This window comes from Camellia sinensis, chromosome 6 (genome assembly GCF_055761805.1).
Source record: "Camellia sinensis isolate YWXY chromosome 6, ASM5576180v1, whole genome shotgun sequence".
In the NCBI taxonomy this organism is placed as follows: domain Eukaryota; kingdom Viridiplantae; phylum Streptophyta; class Magnoliopsida; order Ericales; family Theaceae; genus Camellia; species Camellia sinensis.
The window spans coordinates 75,159,110-75,177,049 of record NC_138966.1 but is presented as its reverse complement, the minus strand read 5'-3'; the positions used below and the strand labels follow the sequence as shown (position 1 = coordinate 75,177,049).

Sequence of the window (17,940 nt, the reverse complement as noted above, 5' to 3'; positions counted from 1 at the left end):
ATAGGTGTAAATACTGGTACTGGTATAATATGGGTACGTCTATATGGTAAAATTCAAAAAAAAAAAAAAAAGGATACGAGTACGGCTTGATATGCTTGTAAAAAAATATTTATTTTTAATTTATAGCAGTACAAAAATTAATTAAATGATTTAATTTGTTAAGGTCCAACCTATAATTAACATTTAATGTCAAAAGTAAAGGTATAAATCAAAATTAAATGTCAATTTATTAAATAACTTACAAATCATAGTCTAGTAAAAGAAGTTTTATCTCAGTAATAGAAGAAAATATTATTTCAATTAAAATACAGTACGGTTTGGGTATATCTTAGGCACATCTCGGCACGTCAAAAATCAAAAACAAAAAAACTTGGGTACGTATTTCATGTATCCGATACATATACAGAAGAATCATACGAGATACCACACGCCAGTAAGTACTCGATACGGATACGACATATCTTTCGAAAGACCCATAGTTCATAGCTTACATGCAACTCACTTTAATTAGTGTGCATTCCATGTATTCTTATCCCATAATCTACTTGTGAATGATGATTAAACTTCCCTTCCTATCATCATTATCATCACCGACTCATTCTCTAACACCACTCCATGTCACGCCACTTGAGGTAGATCAGCCCAGTATGGAAATGTGTGTAAGCCCCAGCGACCACCAACACATGAAACAGTTGGTGACTGCTGTAAACAATATCAAAGTTGCCCGGTTTCCACCTTTCAGGGACTCTAATCACATATATAAAAGCTCCAATCCCATACAAAACCCCCATTAGCACCTCGCAGACAGTGGTTTGGATTGCCTCTGAGCAGTTTCCATACAACATCAGCTTGTGGATCACAGGTGCTACACCTGACATGCCCATTGCAAAGTAAAGAGAAGTGCGAAAGCAACGGAAATAAGGCTTCTGGAAGGCCGGGAGGAAAGAGAAAATCATTGTTCCAATGCCCAGCAATGTGATGAAGGCCAAGTAGAGATAAGAGAGGAAGGGTTGGCAGAGGAAGGTATAGTAGACAGGAGGATAGAAGGAGGTAGTTATGAGGACAACAATGCCAGTATAGTCAATCCTGAGCATGAGGTAGCGAAGGCGTTCCGAGTGGCAGGCAAGGAGGTGGCAGGTGCTGCTGGCTAGTAAGTAGAACATGGCTCCTCCCAAGAAGGCGAAGAAGGGCCATCTTGTGATGGGTTGTTGAATCATCAATGGGGATGCCATGCCATCTTTTACACTATGCTGCATATAACACAAAATGGAAAAAGTCTATTCTTAGAGAGAATATATATAGAATTCTGAGTGTGATGCTTTTAAAATATAGGTTACTTTATTTGTTAGACCTTTTGACTTAAAGTGATTAACTCAACAACAGAGGTGACTCAAATCTATTTGAGGCCTTTGATCAGAAATCTAGGAGGTACCCTTTTACTTGTATTTTTATTTATTAGTTATATGTAAAATTACTAATTAAGTTTATATACTTAAGTTTTGCTAACATATCTTTTTCAATTGAAATTATGTCCAATTAATTTTGTTTTCTTTTTGATATAGTCAATCTTAGGTATCATTTTATCAACCAAAAAAAAAAAATCTATCGAAGCAATTGTTGCTGGTATTCTCAATAATATTTTGTATACAATGCATGCATTTGGGAAAGAAAGAATGCAAATTAATTGTTTTCTTCTATTCAAAAAAATTTTACTAAAACTTCTAAGAGTAATGTTGTAGATCATATCTGAGTAACAATAATGCCACACTCCACATTTTTATATCATGTTATGCTTACTATTGTACTTATTAACACAATATTAATGTAATAAGTCCCATCACTAATGTCTATTTCCAATGTAATACTGACACAAGTAAGAAAAGATGATATAAAAATACAGATGATCATATATTATAGCATTTATCAAATGCAGTCAATCTAGCATTACTCAACTTTTAATTCCATTTTGTGTGTGTGTGGGGGGGGGGGAGAGAGAGAGAGAGAGAGATATACACTGCATAACTTGCCATGTCATTCTGTATTATTATTACTTTCTATTCATATAGAATCTCAATGAAAGTACCATAAACAAACCAATGACAAAGAAATATAAATTACCAGAACAGAATCATCTCTGTGATTGGAAATGGAGAGCTGCTCAGGCATACAGTTGGCAAGTAGTTGAGAAATATGCAAACTGGAAAGTGAGGAAAGCAAGTCAGAAGGTATATGCTCAACTTTTAATCTGTGAAAGTCAGTCATGTTTGGCAATGAAGCAATGCAATTCTTGAGCAGTGCCTGAATCTTTTGCAGATCAATTCTTTTGAGCATGTCTGATAACTGTTGCAGAGAGTGAATGTCTATCACATTTGGAATTTTCATTGTTGTGTAGATTGTCAAGCAAAGGAAAATGAAGAATCCCATCAAATGCCTGAAATCAATGCTTGTAATGTATAAGCTATAGCCATATAGGGAAAGTATTTTGGATTCAAATTATGCAAAATGTTGGATTTTTTTTTATGTAGCGAAAACGTGTAAGAGAAAAAATTGCAATGGCGAAAAACTCTGTAAGAACTCTGTAATTGTAACAACCTGCATTTATGTCTTAGTCATGTTCATGAGCATTTGCATGATTATGACTCGTTGAGCTTGCATTTGTATGTTTATGACTTGTTTTGCCTAAGTAAGGTCCATGCCTTGTTTTGTGTTTATGTGATTTGCCTAACTGTTGTGTGCATGCTTTGTTCCTCCCTTGGTGTCTCAAGCCTAAGTTATGTTAAGCCTAGGTTATGTCAAGCCTAGGTCATGTTACGCCTAGATCATTCCAAGCCGAGGTCATCTTCAGTCTAGAATTATCTTGGAACCCCTTTGTTTGACCTCCACCTTCGCTCTGACATATTGGCCGAGATGTCATTATCTAGGCTGAGGTGTTCATCACCAAGGCCAAGATGTGTATTATCTAGGCCGGGATGTTACATTTGCACCTCAGTGATCTTGTCCTGGAGTGGTATGACCTAGACCGAGGTGTGGCACAGCTTAGTCAAGTGTTGTCCTTCCTAGCCGAGGTCATTGTCACCTTAGTTGTCGAAGCTTTGTCCTTAGCCGATGTCATCACTTGCCGGAGTGCCTTACCAGGTAGCTTGTTAGATATACTTTGTCATAGTCTTGTCTTGTCATAGTCTTGTCTTGTCAATCTATCACCTTTTTGAGGAGAGCCAACCAGCCGTTGCCACGTGTCCGAGCTGAGTGTTAAGTCAGCCGGTGGAGGGAGAAAACCTATCATTTGTTATATCCTTGTTTTTGAAGAGGAGAGAGAAGCTCTAGGTAAGGAAGAGGAGTTCTTGAGAGGAGGTAGATTTCCAAGCTTGATCCCTAGAGATCGAACCGTTAGATCCGTGTTCTAAGGTTAGATTCTTGTTCTGCTCTTGTCGTTCTTCATGTTCATGTTATTGGATTGCATGATTGAATATGATTTGTAAGCCATGCATTGCTTTGAACTTCGGTTTTGGAAAGAGAAAATAGTATTTATGTGTTTTTCAAGAAAAGTCATGTTTTGATCCGAAACCTCATGCCTAGATCCATGTTTTTGTGTTTGTTTTCATATGATTTTCAAGTATGGGTACCCAGGTCCATGATTTCGAACTCATAGCATGAAATCCCAGATTTTTGTAATAATGAAGTTATGATTTTAGCATTCATGTTCTTCACGGGTGGAAACCCAGATCTCCTGACCTCACTTCCCTAAGTGTAGTCGTCGAGATCACTGTTGCCTAGATCACACACTTAGGCCAGGCATCGTATCTCACCTTGGCCTACCTTGCATGATCACTTACACCTTTAGTTTGTCTTGTGCGCACCTCGGTATGCAGCCGCACGCCGAAGCCTAGGTAGCCACACCTCGGCCAGGAGGTGTGGGACCTCGACAAAGACCTGGTTGGTACACAGCTTGTCTTCCTGACATGTAAAACAGTGTTTTGAGTTCCAGCATATTTTCCCAAAATCATTTGCATGCATGTAAGACTTGTTTTGTGAAGTGCGTTCAGTAGACTTTGCCATGTGTTTGTAGGACTTGGACCTTTGCCTTGATCCCGACGTCCGAAGAGCTATGTGAGTGGTATTTTTAATAAAGCTATGTTATAAGGTTTTGATAAAGCTTTGCCTTGTTTTGATAAAAGTATTTGTTAAGCATGAATGATATCCCTATTTTATGTATCAAGTATAAGCTTTGTTTCGGATGACATTCTTGGAAAAGAGTCCTTAGTGCCAGGGGACTATAATGCAACTGCACATCTTGTTTTGAGAGTCCTTAGTGCCAGGGGACTATAATGCAACTGCACATCTTGTTTTGAAAGTCCCTTGTGCTGGAGGACTCTAAACTTTCGCAGTACCCTCATGTTAGGGGGCTACGGGCCTTTGTAACATAGGTCCTTTGTGCTAGAGGACTCTAAACTTTTGTAGCACCCTTGTTTCAGATATCTCCCTTGCCACCGACTGCCTTGTGTGGGTGGGTTTGTCTAATCGATTCCAGGTCGATTATTCCCTTGTTTTGAAAGTCCTTAGTGTCAGGGGACTATAATGCAACTGCACATCTTGTTTTGAGAGTCCTTCCGTGCTAGGGGACTTTAAGCCTAGGTAGCACCGTCCTTTCGTGCTAGGGGACGTTAAGCCTAAGTAGCACCCTTGTTAAGATATCGGCCACCGACGAACTATGAACGGGTGTGCTCGATGCCGAGGCTATGCTTTTGTTTTGTCCGGAATGCCATCACCCCTTGTTTTAAGTTGACGTATGTTAAGTAAGTAAGTAAGTAAGTTTTGAAAGACCAAGGTTCAGTTGATGTTTTATTTTAAGTCAAGCTAAGCTATGTTATGTATGGTTTTGACAAGGATATACTATGTATTGTTTGAAAGGATCTTGGGTATCATTCATTTAAACCCTTTATTACTTGTACCATTCACTGAGTATCCAAGCTCACCCTTCCTATGTATGTATGTGGGTAACAAGCAAGAAGTCGGCTACGCCCAGATGTGTGTTTTGTATGCATGTTATGTCGACAGTGAGGATGTCAGCAATTTTGAAGCTTATGTATTTTGAACATGTCGGCTTGAGAAGACTTTTTCCAAGATGTAATATGTACTTTTGTACTTCATTTTATTTGTATTCAAGCTATAAAGCTATGTAAAGATGTATGCTATTTCATTTGATCTACACACTGCTCTTATGGACCACTTGTATTTGTATATATTGCTTCCGTACTTGTGAGCCCCATATATTTATACTCTGATTGTGTGTGAATTTTGAAAGTTGGCCTTCGGTAATCTCGAATTACTGGCCATCACGACACCATCCTACTAGGGGCGGGTTGGGGTCGTGACAGTAATATTACTCATACGCTGATTAGTCCCAATAATTACATCGTTATTTACAATGAGAGCAAAGCAAACCCTAAAAGCATTAGGAAACAAACAATTAAGTCAATTACTTACTAATCACCTCTAAATCAAAGGAAGTCAATAAACTACCCACCAAAAAATAAATAAAGAAGGAAACAGAGAAAAATTGGATTAGGCTCAAATTTGAATTCTAGAATCAAAAGGATGGATTTTGTAGAAAAAAAACCTAGTCAAAATCAAATTTGTTTTTAAGAAGAAATTGGCAAAAACAAATCTATCCAAAATGGCCAAATTGCAAATCGGATGACTAAACAACGAAATTTGCACAAAATCTACCTTAGATCATGGTGAACCCCAAAATTTGTAGCTGCTCCAAAATTTGAGTTGTCACTACGTTCGCGTTAGTTTTTAGAGTCAAATTATGCCAAATGTTAAGTCTACTCTCAATCTATCCCTCCCAAACCCTGTTGAATGAGGACTAAACCTAGTACCGTAATCTTCTTTTTAGCATTCTTGTAACAACTCCCTGTCCACAACTGCACAAGACCTTCAACTGATCCAGGCACTACCCAATGAACCCCCCACCACTGCAACAGATCAGTCCAAACTCTCCAAACCATAGGACAGAAAATAAGCACATGTTCTATTATTTCCTGATTAACTTTGCAAAAAATACATAATGTAGAAGCACTTCCATCTAGAATTCCAAGTCTTTGCAAGAATATCAATGTTGTAACCTTATGTTTCCCTGCAAGCCACCCAAAAAATTGTACTTTTAAGTGGAAGATATTTGATCCACACCAATCTACTAGAATTAACTAGCTCACCATAAGATAGAGTAGCATAATCATATAAGAATGACACAAAAGATTGCCTTGTTTTGGTTGCCATCCAAGCAGCTTTATCCTTGACACATGTATTCAACATAGGTACAGCTCCAAGAATCTCATTGAGTTTGTGAAGTTCCTCTTTCTTCCATTCAAATAAGGGCCTCCTAAAACTAAATTCCCAATTCTCTGAGCTGCCTTTATTCTCAACATATTCTTTGAGTGATCCATCTTTATCATTAGACAACCTAAATAGCCTATGAAACTCCAACTTCAGACACACTTCTCCGGACCAATTTTATTCTATCTAACTCATATTCTTTTTGAGTTTCATTAAGTCTTGTTTAATGTAATATAACAAAATCATCATTTCTAATATTTTGCACATATTTCCATTTTGAAACTTATACATAACAGTAGTCTCTCATTTCATGGAGAAAATCCCTCTCGCATTCCATCGAGAAAATCTCAAATTATGAACTTTGAACCTTTTCATAATTTGAAAATTTTTAAAATAACGAAACAAAAAATCTGAATACAAATCATAATATAATGTGAATGTTTACAGTAAACAATAAACATACAACTAACTTTTGAAAAAACAAAATACATATTAAAATACAATGTGAATGTTCACAATAAATAACAAACATAAAACTAACTTTCAAAAAAATAAAATACATATCAAAAGACAATATGAATGTTCACAATTTATAATTAACATACAACTAGCCTTAAAAAAAATAACTCATACCAATGTAAACATTTATACTGCAACGTAAAAATATAAAACAAAATTAAAAAAAAGTGAAAATTGACTATTTCAATTGTTCAACGGTAACAAAAATGATTGTTCAACTAATAAGCGTAGTAACAAAAACAAAAAACGAACAATTAACTTTCAAAAAATAAAAATAAAACTTATACAAAAATACAATGTGAATATTCACAATTTACAATTAATAACTAGTTTCAAAAAAATAATAAACTCATACTAATGTGAGCATTCACACTGCAACGTGAAAATATAAAATAAAATTAAAAAAATAAAAATCAACTATTTCAATTGTTCAATAGTAACTGTGGGTGCCGAATAAAAGGGGATGCAGATAGGCCGAGTACACATTTAGACAATCGGTACATATTATACTCGCCCCCGTCTTGTACGTTCTGGATGTCGAATATATTAGTCGGCCATAAAGCCAGTTGAACGAGGGGCCGATTGGAAGTTGGAATACGACAAAAGAAGGGCTGAGTGAGCAATCACACGACGGATTAATAGTGGGCCCTATCCTGAGGACTAGGAGCGTATATAAATAGAAGGATAACAACCAAAGAGAGGTATGTGAGAACCAATATGCTTAACTTAAGATACAAGTAACCAAGAGAGTATACACTGACTTATCTGTCGGAGTGCTAATTCTGGTACCCCCGACCGGAGTGCTCATTCTTTTTCAGGTCACTAGCTGAGGATCTCGAGCGTCCCAGTGGATCAAAGAGTATTTCCAAACCTCATCCCCACAATTGGCGCCGTCTGTGGGAATACTTCAGCACATCCATGGCGGGCGTGACGGAAGATCCTCCGATAGTCACTGACAACCTTATGCCACAAGTTGATACAACTCCAAGCACCATGCTGGGACCAGAAAACAATACTGCACGAAGAGCCTTGAACTTCAACTCAGCTGATGAAACAATGAAAGTGATTATGGAACAAGCAAAGCGAAACGAAATGAAACGAACAAAGGTTTGAGAGCATGATTGTTGAAAACGAGCACCTTCGACAGGATTTGGCCTTAGGGGTGGCAAAATCCCAACAGGCCGTGCACCAAGACCTGGCACAACCACTGAGAAAGGATGTTCGATGACCTCGAGCTCAGAGACAAGGTAGTGACAGTGATTCTGACTCCTTATCCCCAGACCCCAAAAAGAAGGGGCGAGTCGAGGTCTTCAGTTCTTCTGGGGGAAGTCCGCGTGCACGAAATAAGAGAAGAAGAAACGATTCAGATGAAGAGGACCAACATAACTCCTTTGTGCGACGGATCGCAAGGGCAGTGCTACCCAAAAAAGTTCAAGGCTCCATTGTTCACCCTATACGACGAAAAATCAGATCCCACCGACCACATCCGCCATTATAAGCAAGCCATGATGCTGCATGCAAACGACGAGGCTCTCATGTGCCGAATATTTCCAAGCAATTTGGGACCATTGGCCGCCAGATGGTATTGCAAGTTGGAACCGGCGCCGATTAAGAGCCTCCATCAATTACAAAAATCCTTCAAGGCAAGATTCATCACCAATGAGGTCCAGTCGAAGCAAGCCGACTTTCTCTGGGTAATGCAGATCCAACCAGGGAAAACCTTACGAGTGTATTCGGCGCGCTATTGGGAATGCTTTAATCTTGTGGATGACGCCTGCAACGACTCCATGGCCATCATCGCCTTTAAAATACGGTTGCATCCTAATAGTGCCCTCCGCAATTCCTTGACTAGAAGGCCCCCTAAAATAGTCTGATCGTTGATGAAGAAAGTCGAGGAATACTACAAAATAGAAGATGACGCTCTGCGGGTTAAAGTCGGGAACAAGGCCAACTAGACAGCCCCTTCTGAGATTGTTCAACTGATAAATTCTATACCATCACAGAGCCCTGAACCACGAAATCGGGCTAAACGAGACAAGAGACGGGATTCGCGCCGAACAAATGACCAATGCCCCCATCAAGCTAGTGAACAACTTCTAGAAGATAGCAAGCGCACAAGGCGCACGGACAAGAAATATATGGAGTTGTCAGAGCCGATCAAGACGGTTATGTCTAGAGTCCAACACCTTTCGTTCTTCAAATGGCCATCCAAAATGATGGGACCTTCCGACACGAGGAGACGGGATAGGTGGTGCGAGTATCACAAAGATCACGGCCATGATACCGAGAGTTGTTATGCATTGAAGGATCGCCTTGAGGAATTGGTACAAGATGGTCGGCTTAAGCAGTACGTCCGAAGAGACAACTCAACCAAAGCAGTAGCTTTACAGCAAGATTCGCCTCCACTCGGCGTAATCCATATGATATACAGCCTGCCAACGTCACCCGCGATACATACAATTCAGTCGCATCCCGACCCCCAAAAGCGAATCACACAAGCAAAACAGCCCCATGAAACTCCGAGTATTACTTTCAATGATTCTGATTTGATCGGCGTAACACTCCCCCACATTGATCCACTTGTCATCGAGCTATGAGTAAACCGATTCACCGTTGAACGCATTCTCAAAGACCAGGGGAGTACTTCGAAGGTTATGTATTGCAGGACCTTCATCAAACTCGGGTTCACCGAGTCGAACCTGTCTCCGACTCCTTATCTGCTATTCAGCTTCAACGCAAATCTGGAATATCCGTTGGGCAAAATCACACTACCAGTTTGGGCGGGCTCCCAATCAGTGGATATAGAGTTTTTGGTTGTCAAGCTGCCTTCGCCGTATAATCTTATCATGGGAAGAACTTGGCTACATGCCATGTAGGCCGTGCCTAGCACATATCATAAACTACTTCTCTTTCCGACTGAATGCGGCATCGAGCAAATTTGAGGCTCCCAGAAATCAGCGCAGGCATGTTATCTTCTCACTGCAAAGACACCAAGAGAACTGGAAGTAAATTCTATCGAGGCGTCGGATCGAGAAAGCCTCAACGATGTTGGCCGGCTCCCAAATGAAAAGGCAACGGAATCCTTGGATCGAGTTGAAATTGACGGAAATTCTAACAGGTTCTGCATGATTGGTGCCTCCTTGAATCAAACCGACAAGCAGCAACTAATTTCCTTCTTGCTCAGCAACCTTGATGTATTTGCATGGACACCGTATGAGATGTCGGGTGTGGATCCTTCTGTTTCGCAACACCATTTAAATGTTGACCCCAAATACAAACCGATTATTCAAAAAAACCGGTGATCAGCCGTAGAACATACCGCTGTCGTTGTTAAAGAAGTTGACCGGTTGCTTGATGCCGGGGCAATCTGTGAAGTGACCTATCCTATATGGCTGTCGAATACTGTGGTTCTAAAGAATAAAAACGGGACTTGGCGTGTCTGTGTTGATTTCACGGATTTAAACAAAACCTGTCCTAAGGACTGCTTTCCCCTTCCCAGAATAGGCCAGCTCGTAGATGCCACGGCCCATCATTAATGAATGAGCTTCCTGGATGCCTACAGAGGCTACCATCAGATTGCCATGCATCCAAAGGACCAAGATAAAACTGCATTCCTCACCCCAAGAGGAACCTATTGCTATAGGGTTATGCCTTTCGGGCAAAAGAATACAGGGGCAACTTACCAACGACTAGTCACTGCCATGTTCAAGGAGCAACTCGGCCGTACTATGGAAGTGTACATTGACGATATGGTGGTCAAATCTAAAGAAGAGCAAACTCATCTAGCCGATCTGGAAGAGACATTTGGCATTTTACGCAAGTACAAAATGAAGCTAAACGCTTCCAAATGTGCATTTGAGATTGGATCAAGCAAATTCCTTGGCTACATTTTCAACCACCGAGGAATCGAGGCCAACACGAGGCAAATCACAGCAATCTTGGAACTCGTCTCCGCTCGATCGGTGAAGGAGGTTCAAAAGTTGATGGGGATGGCCGCCGCACTCAATAGGTTCATTAGTCGTTCCACAGATCGCTGCCGACAATTCTTTCATACCCTTCGGCAGGGTAAAGCTTTTAAATGTACCTCTGAGTGCGAAGACACTTTCAACGGTCTGAAGACTTTCATTCCACTCCTAACAACACCTTCGGCAGGCGACCCGCTCATTCTGTATCTTGCAGTTTTTGATCGGGCCGTCAGCGCCGTACTATTAAAGAAAGAGCTTGAGGAGCAACGACCAGTGTATTATGTGAGCAAGGCAATGGTTGACGTCGAAACACGTTACCTTCCATTGGAAAAACTCATCCTAGCCCTCGTCATGGCAGCAAGAAAACTGATGCATTACTTTTAGGGGCATACCATCGGGGTACTAACGGACTACCCCCTCCGATCAGTACTCCGTAGTGTAGAAGCATCAGGGCGTGTTTCAAAGTGGGCTTTTGAACTCGGCCAGTATGATATTCAGTTTCTGCCTAGAACCTCAATAAAAGGGCAAGTGCTTGCCGACTTTGTGGCCGAATTCACTGGGAGTCTTGCCGACTTCAAGTCTAATCAAACTCAACCTAAGCCAAACTGGAGAATATATGTTGGGGACATTTGACAGTTGTACTGTGATGGATCATCCAATCAACGCGGCAGTGGGGCCGGAGTAGTGATCATGGCTCCCGACGGAGCAATAATCGAGCAGGCTATCAAACTCGGCTTCGAAGCATCAAACAATGACACCGAATACGACGCCCTACTAACCGACTTACGGAATACACATCTCTTGGGTACTCGGCGTTGGCTTATATTTTGCGATTCAAAACTGGTGATCAATCAGCTAAAAGGGGAGTACGCGGCCAAAAATGACTGTATGACAGCTTACATGAAAACGGAGAATTCCTTGCTAACAAAATTTGACCATCATGAATTGAACCAAATAACCTGTGATCAGAATACACATGCAGACGCCCTGGCTTGCCTAGCCTCTGCCATTAACTCAGAGATTAAATGGACAATTAAAGTAGGTTTCATCCCTAAGCCGAGCATTGGCCCTCCAGAGGAAGTCCAGGTCAATGTCATAGAATCAGGACCGAGTTGGATGGACTTCATTGCTGCATTCCAATCTTCCGAACAGCTCCCGTCGGATAAGAAAGAAGCGCATAAGCTGCGAAATAAAGCCCTGCAATACTACTTGGATCTGCAAGGAAAGCTTTACAAAAAATCCCTTTCTGGTCCGTACCTAGAATGCGTTCATCCGAATAAAGTCAACGAACACCTGAACGAAATACACGAAGGTAGTTGTGGGGCCCATTCTGGTGGGTGCTCTTTGGCTCATCGAGCTGTGACACAGGGATATTATTGGTCGATAATGAGAGCTGATGTCGAATATTACGTAAAGAAATGTGAACAGTGCTAGAAGTTTTCTCCTTTAACCCATCCGCCTGCTGAAGAATTAAGCTCTATAACCAGTCGTTGGTCGTTCGCCCAATGGGGACTTGACATCGTCGAACCATTGCCCCGCGTGTAACAAGTCCGCAGGGGGGACCTCGCTACAGCTCGGACTCGATTTGGGTATCGGTTCTTAATCTGAACCAAAGAGTCCAAATCTGGCAAATCGTTTGTGAGAAAACAGATTTTTTTTTTTTGAAAAGAAGTGCCAAACATGGACTGCCTTGCCAGATACAGAGTCGCCACCTAAATATTTTTAAAATGGGGAAATTTAGGAAACCCTGACTCGGTGCCGAAGGCCACATGTCCGTCATCACCAAAGTTGCCTCGGCTCGGGAACTTGGGTACGATCGGGGAAGGTCAGCTATGAGCACCCCCTTTCGCCCGGTCCGAAGACCGGCCTCTACTAACCGTGATATTCTGTTTTGAAAATGTTTATGTGTTCTTACTCCGGTTATTAGCCTAGAATTGCTATGTTGTGCGCACAGCAAACAAGTATAGATTAGATTGCCTAATTTTGGAATAAACATTGCATATCCGTTTGCTTTAGAAATACTTTAGATTTTGCTACTCGCAAGTAGGCTAAAACACGGATTTCAATGAGTTTTTCCAACTCAAACAATCCAACCTCCACCCACAGGCATTCAAACAGTTTAACACATAAGCATTTAGCCGCATGGCAAGCATACTGTCATGTTAACATTCACACACATGCGAGATGCTAAAGCATAAATACTTACATCGTACTCCGTGCCAAAACAGTAAACTAGTTAGCAAAACGTGCGTGTCCTAGTTCATGTTAAATTGCCTAATGCAACACATACAGGATGCAATTTAGATAGGCTCGGTTAACCTAAGCATGGCATATGTAATGTGATCAATTATCACATATTCGATTTGTAAATTGAAGTACAAATGCAGTTAGCATGATGTACCAAGCCTAATGTATGCAGTACAAATGCATGAATGCACGCATGCATAGCATAAGGTATGCTAAATTAAACATGCCCTAATCTACCATCATAAGCAGGTAAATAAAAGGGAAGAAAGACGTGAGGTTGGAAGACATACACACACTCACGCACACTTATTACATAATTGCCCTCACTCGGAGGGTACAAATAAATATTACAGTCCCAAATAATAAGCAAATAAAATTATTACAGAATTTCTAATTAATTAAAAGAAAGAATGCAAAAGAAAGAAGAGGGTGGCCGCAGCCTCTGTCTCGGGATGCGGAGATGATGCATGCTCGGAACTTGGCTCGCCCGAAAAACCCGTACCGTACCCCTGCCACCTCTGTTTGTACTGCCCTGTCTCTCTGAAAATCGCCAAAACTCCAGAACAGGTTCCTTGCACACTGCAGAGCACCACCGGCCAGACAGAATTCCCACCGGCACTCTACAATTTCCACCGGCTGTTGTTGGACTAATTGGCACTTCAGTAATTGCCGGTCGGCACTAAATTCTGCCGGTCGGCAGAAACTTCCTGCAGAAGACAGTTTTGACAGCAAACAGAGAACAGATAGTGCATGGCATGGGGTTTTCAGGCACATGTGAGCATGGTCATACATCCTATCATGCTTTGAACTCAAGGAAGTATGACCTTCGACCCTCGAGCCATCAATGGTGCATGATAGCCCAAGGGATCAAATTTGCCACTTAATGTAAAGATGCATGCAACATACAAATGAGATCTAAAGCCTTATCATGTCGAAGTCAAAGGCCTCGGTGACCGAGAATCAAAGCACATTACATCACTTGTAGTATGAATGTTCCTTGATTCTCACACTTGGTTTGACACCCCAAACCAAGCAATGCAATGCATGTTATGTGAACATGATTCAAATGCAACATGGTGCCAAATATTCAAGTCATGGCAAATGTTATGGAACTATCATGACAAATATGCAATGCTAAGCATGCAAGGTGCAAATGTGATGCAAACATGGACCAATTTACCATAAAGTTAGCATGGGACTACACATTTATGAAACAATTATGTAGCAAACATGAGACAAGCATGCAAGAGGGCCTTAAAGTGATAAAGGTGCAGGCCTTAATTCACCTCAAAACAGCACCAAAAAGTGCTCAAAATGATGGGCAAGCTCTCATGTCAACATGCAAGCCAATAGACCCAAGGCTAAGGCACCAAAAGGGTCACTTCATTTCCAACAACAAGACCAAATCATGGCATGGTTTAGACAAGTAAAAACAGAGTTTTTGCAGACAAAATAGGACCCCAAACCCTCCTAACATGGCAGCTAAAATGACTCCAAAGGAGTGTATGCACCAAGGCTCAAATGTAGACATAAAAGGGCACACCCTCAAGGCACAAAAGAGATCATAAATGCAAACATGCAAACATGATTTAGGGACTGAAATAACATGGCAAACAACTTCAACTCATTAAAGTGGACCAACTAAGGCATGCTTGTGACTCATATACTTGAGGGCTCACAAGCCAAAATGCAAAGCAACCATATCAAACATGTCAAACATGACCAAATGGATAGCCAACAGACTTCAAGCATGGAAAAATAGTGCTAACATCTTCATGGAACCAAGCCAACCCATGCAAAAATCATGGTCTAATCATGAGGTGCACTTCCAAGCTAAATGGAGCAATGCAAAGCAAGTACTACAAGCATACAAGGAGGCACAAATCCGGCCAAAAACAGAGGTTACATATGACCTAAAACATCCAAAAAAACTTCTGAAATAAGGCTCAAGATGATCAAACATACATGCTACCCTTTTAGGCCAAAATGTAAGGAAACATGACAATGAAGGGAGAGGGGTGTCCCTCCCCTATGAAAGACTTCAAACCACCTTCTTTACCACTAAAAATACACTGATTTTCAGTGGTGAAGAGATCAAAACACTGAAGTAAACAAAACCTTACCAAAAGGGCAACAAAAGGGGCCAAACAAGGCCTAATAGGGTGAGTTTGCACTCAAAACACAAAACAACCTTAATGAAAATTCTAAAGCATGAAAATATAAGCCTTTTTTATGTTATACACAAAAGCTAAATCAACAAGCAAGATAGGTAAAAGACTATTGCAAGTTTGGGGAATATAAAGCAAGATGCTCACCCTTGAAGAACCCTTGAAGAACAAATGGTCTAGCCCTCTTCTTTTGATCAAAATCAGTCCAAAAACTCAAGAATCAACCCCCCAAGTCCCTCAATCTCGGAGTAAGGTGTAATAGTGTGTGTAATGGTGCAAAAGTAAGGTAAAATCCACCTTTAGGCCAAGGAAACACACACAAAGGAGGAGAGAGAGGGAGATATAGAGATAGAATGTATCTATATCTCTAAGCTCTGGTTTTTGCTTCTAACTTTCTAACCTAGATCAAAGAGGAGAGCCCTTCCTCTTATAAGACTGCCTCTTGCAAAGCTTATACAACAAGCTTGCTTAGAGGGAGATCCCTCCATACACGTGTATGGAGGGAGGCAGAGTTGGTGCCAGCTATCACAGCTGGCACAAAATATCTCCATAAACTGGATGAATAGTGGTCGGCTGCCCAAAAATGTTATTTCGACAAAAAAGAGTGCCGACCGGCAACAAACTATGCCGACCGGCAATAAAATGTGCCGACCGGCAACAAATGGTGCCGATGGAAGCAAAAGACCAGCCGGTGGCCTCTAGCCACTGCCGGTGGTGTGTGGGGATGCCTCACAAGGCATTCCCTGCCCTTCAAGGGCAAAACCCAAGTGTTCGGTGTGAAACCAGACACTAAACGGTCGAGTTCGGAGATCCTGAGGCAGGGCGCGCGAGCCGAGACCTCCGGGAACTCCAAACGAACACAACATGAATAAACACCGAGTGTTCCAAGCGGTGACGTCCAAGTCTCGAGGACGGTCAAAAATGGGGTGTCTACAGTTGCCCCTCTTTGACAGAACTCGAAAGTCATAACAATGACGGGAGTGAATGTCAAAGCCCAAAGACGACCCATTTTTGACAAGGCCGAAGACTTAGACAAACATGCAAGACAATCAAGATATGCGCCCGAAGGCAGGGGCAAAATGCAAGACAATGCACAGAGCCGGACATAACTTATGATCATGCAAAGAAAGCTGTAACGAAGCATACATGCGACAGTTTTAAGCTAGCATACACCGAACTACACTACAATGCAGAAAGGATGTAAGAGAATTATGCAATTCTCAATACGTCTCACTCGGGAGATACAATACCTGTGCGGCTCGTCTGGTTGCACCAACCTCAAATGAACCGTACATACAATATCGTGCCTGAAAAGAAAACAAACTTAACAGGTACAATATCGTTAGCAACATGCATAGTAGTATACTCGAAATGCGTGACAGCGCAAAGCAAGTGGGAAGCATAACAGTGCTGTGGAAATACAAACATGTAAGTGGAGCATGCGGTCTACGCCGGTAACGAAATTGATCATAAGCATGCGGTCTACGCAGGTAATGAAATCAACAAATTATGCGGTCTACGCAAGCAATACATGCGGTCTACGCAAGCAATGAAATTAATATGGGGTCTACCCAAACGAAACATGCGGTCTACGCAGGTAATGAAAATAATAAAGATGCGGTCTACGCAATCAAAACATGCGGTCTACGCAGGTAATGAATTTAATAAAGATGCAGTCTACGCAATCAAAACATGCGGTCTACGCAGGTAATGAATTTAATAAAGATGCGGTCTACGCAATCAAAACATGCGGTCTACGCAATCAAAAACATGCGGTCTACGCAGGTAATGAATTTAATAAAGATGCGGTCTACGCAATCAAAACATGCGGTCTACGCAGGTAATGTAATTAACATGCAGTCTACGCAAGTAAAGAATTTAATAAAGATGCGGTCTACGCAATCAAAACATGCGGTCTACGCAGGTAATGTAATTAACATGCGGTCTACGCAAGTAAAGAATGATTACAAACATGCGGTCTACGCAGGTAATGTAATTAACATGCGGTCTACGCAAGTAAAGAATGATTACAAACATGCGGTCTACGCAGGTAATGTAATTAACATGCGGTCTACGCAAGTAAAGAATGATTACAAACATGCGGTCTACGCAGGTAATGTAATTAACATGCGGTCTACGCAAGTAAAGAGATGATTACAAACATGCGGTCTACGCAAGTAATGTAATGAACATGCGGTCTACGCAAGTAAAGAATGATTACAAACATGCGGTCTACGCAGGTAATGTAATTAACATGCGGTCTACGCAAGTAAAGAGATGATTACAAACATGCGGTCTACGTAGGTAATGTAATGAACATGCGGTCTACGCAAGTAAAGAATGATTACAAACATGCGGTCTACGCTGGTAATGTAATTAACATGCGGTCTACGCAAGTAAAGAGATGATTACAAACATGCGGTCTACGCAGGTAATGTAATGAACATGCGGTCTACGCAAGTAATGAAAGGTATCGTTACACAGCATGATTGAAACAACTTGTGGAATTCACAAGGCATAAAAAGGATACAGGGCGGGACATTCTTCGCACGCATCGAGCATTGTTCGCAGAAGTTGTGGCCTGAGGTCAACTCGAAGGTTCACATTTCAAAAGTGAGCGTCCTCACATGGTTTAAAGTAACGAAGGTGCGCAAACGCGTCGTTGACCCGAACAAAGGTACGGAAGGTGCGTTGACCGCAAG

General features: G+C 41.3%; 1 protein-coding gene across 1 annotated transcript in view; it reads right to left on the bottom strand.

Moving 5' to 3' along the window:
* Nucleotides 1–602: 602 nt before the first annotated feature.
* Nucleotides 603–17,940, bottom strand: part of LOC145792306 (heptahelical transmembrane protein 4-like) — a 41,352-nt gene continuing 24,014 nt past the window's right edge. The window contains exons 3-4 of the mRNA XM_082873068.1: nt 2,119–2,431; nt 603–1,250 (exon numbers count right to left, since the gene is read on the bottom strand). Coding sequence (XP_082729194.1) covers nt 603–1,250; nt 2,119–2,431 — 961 coding nt within the window. The remainder of the gene's footprint in view (nt 1,251–2,118; nt 2,432–17,940) is intronic.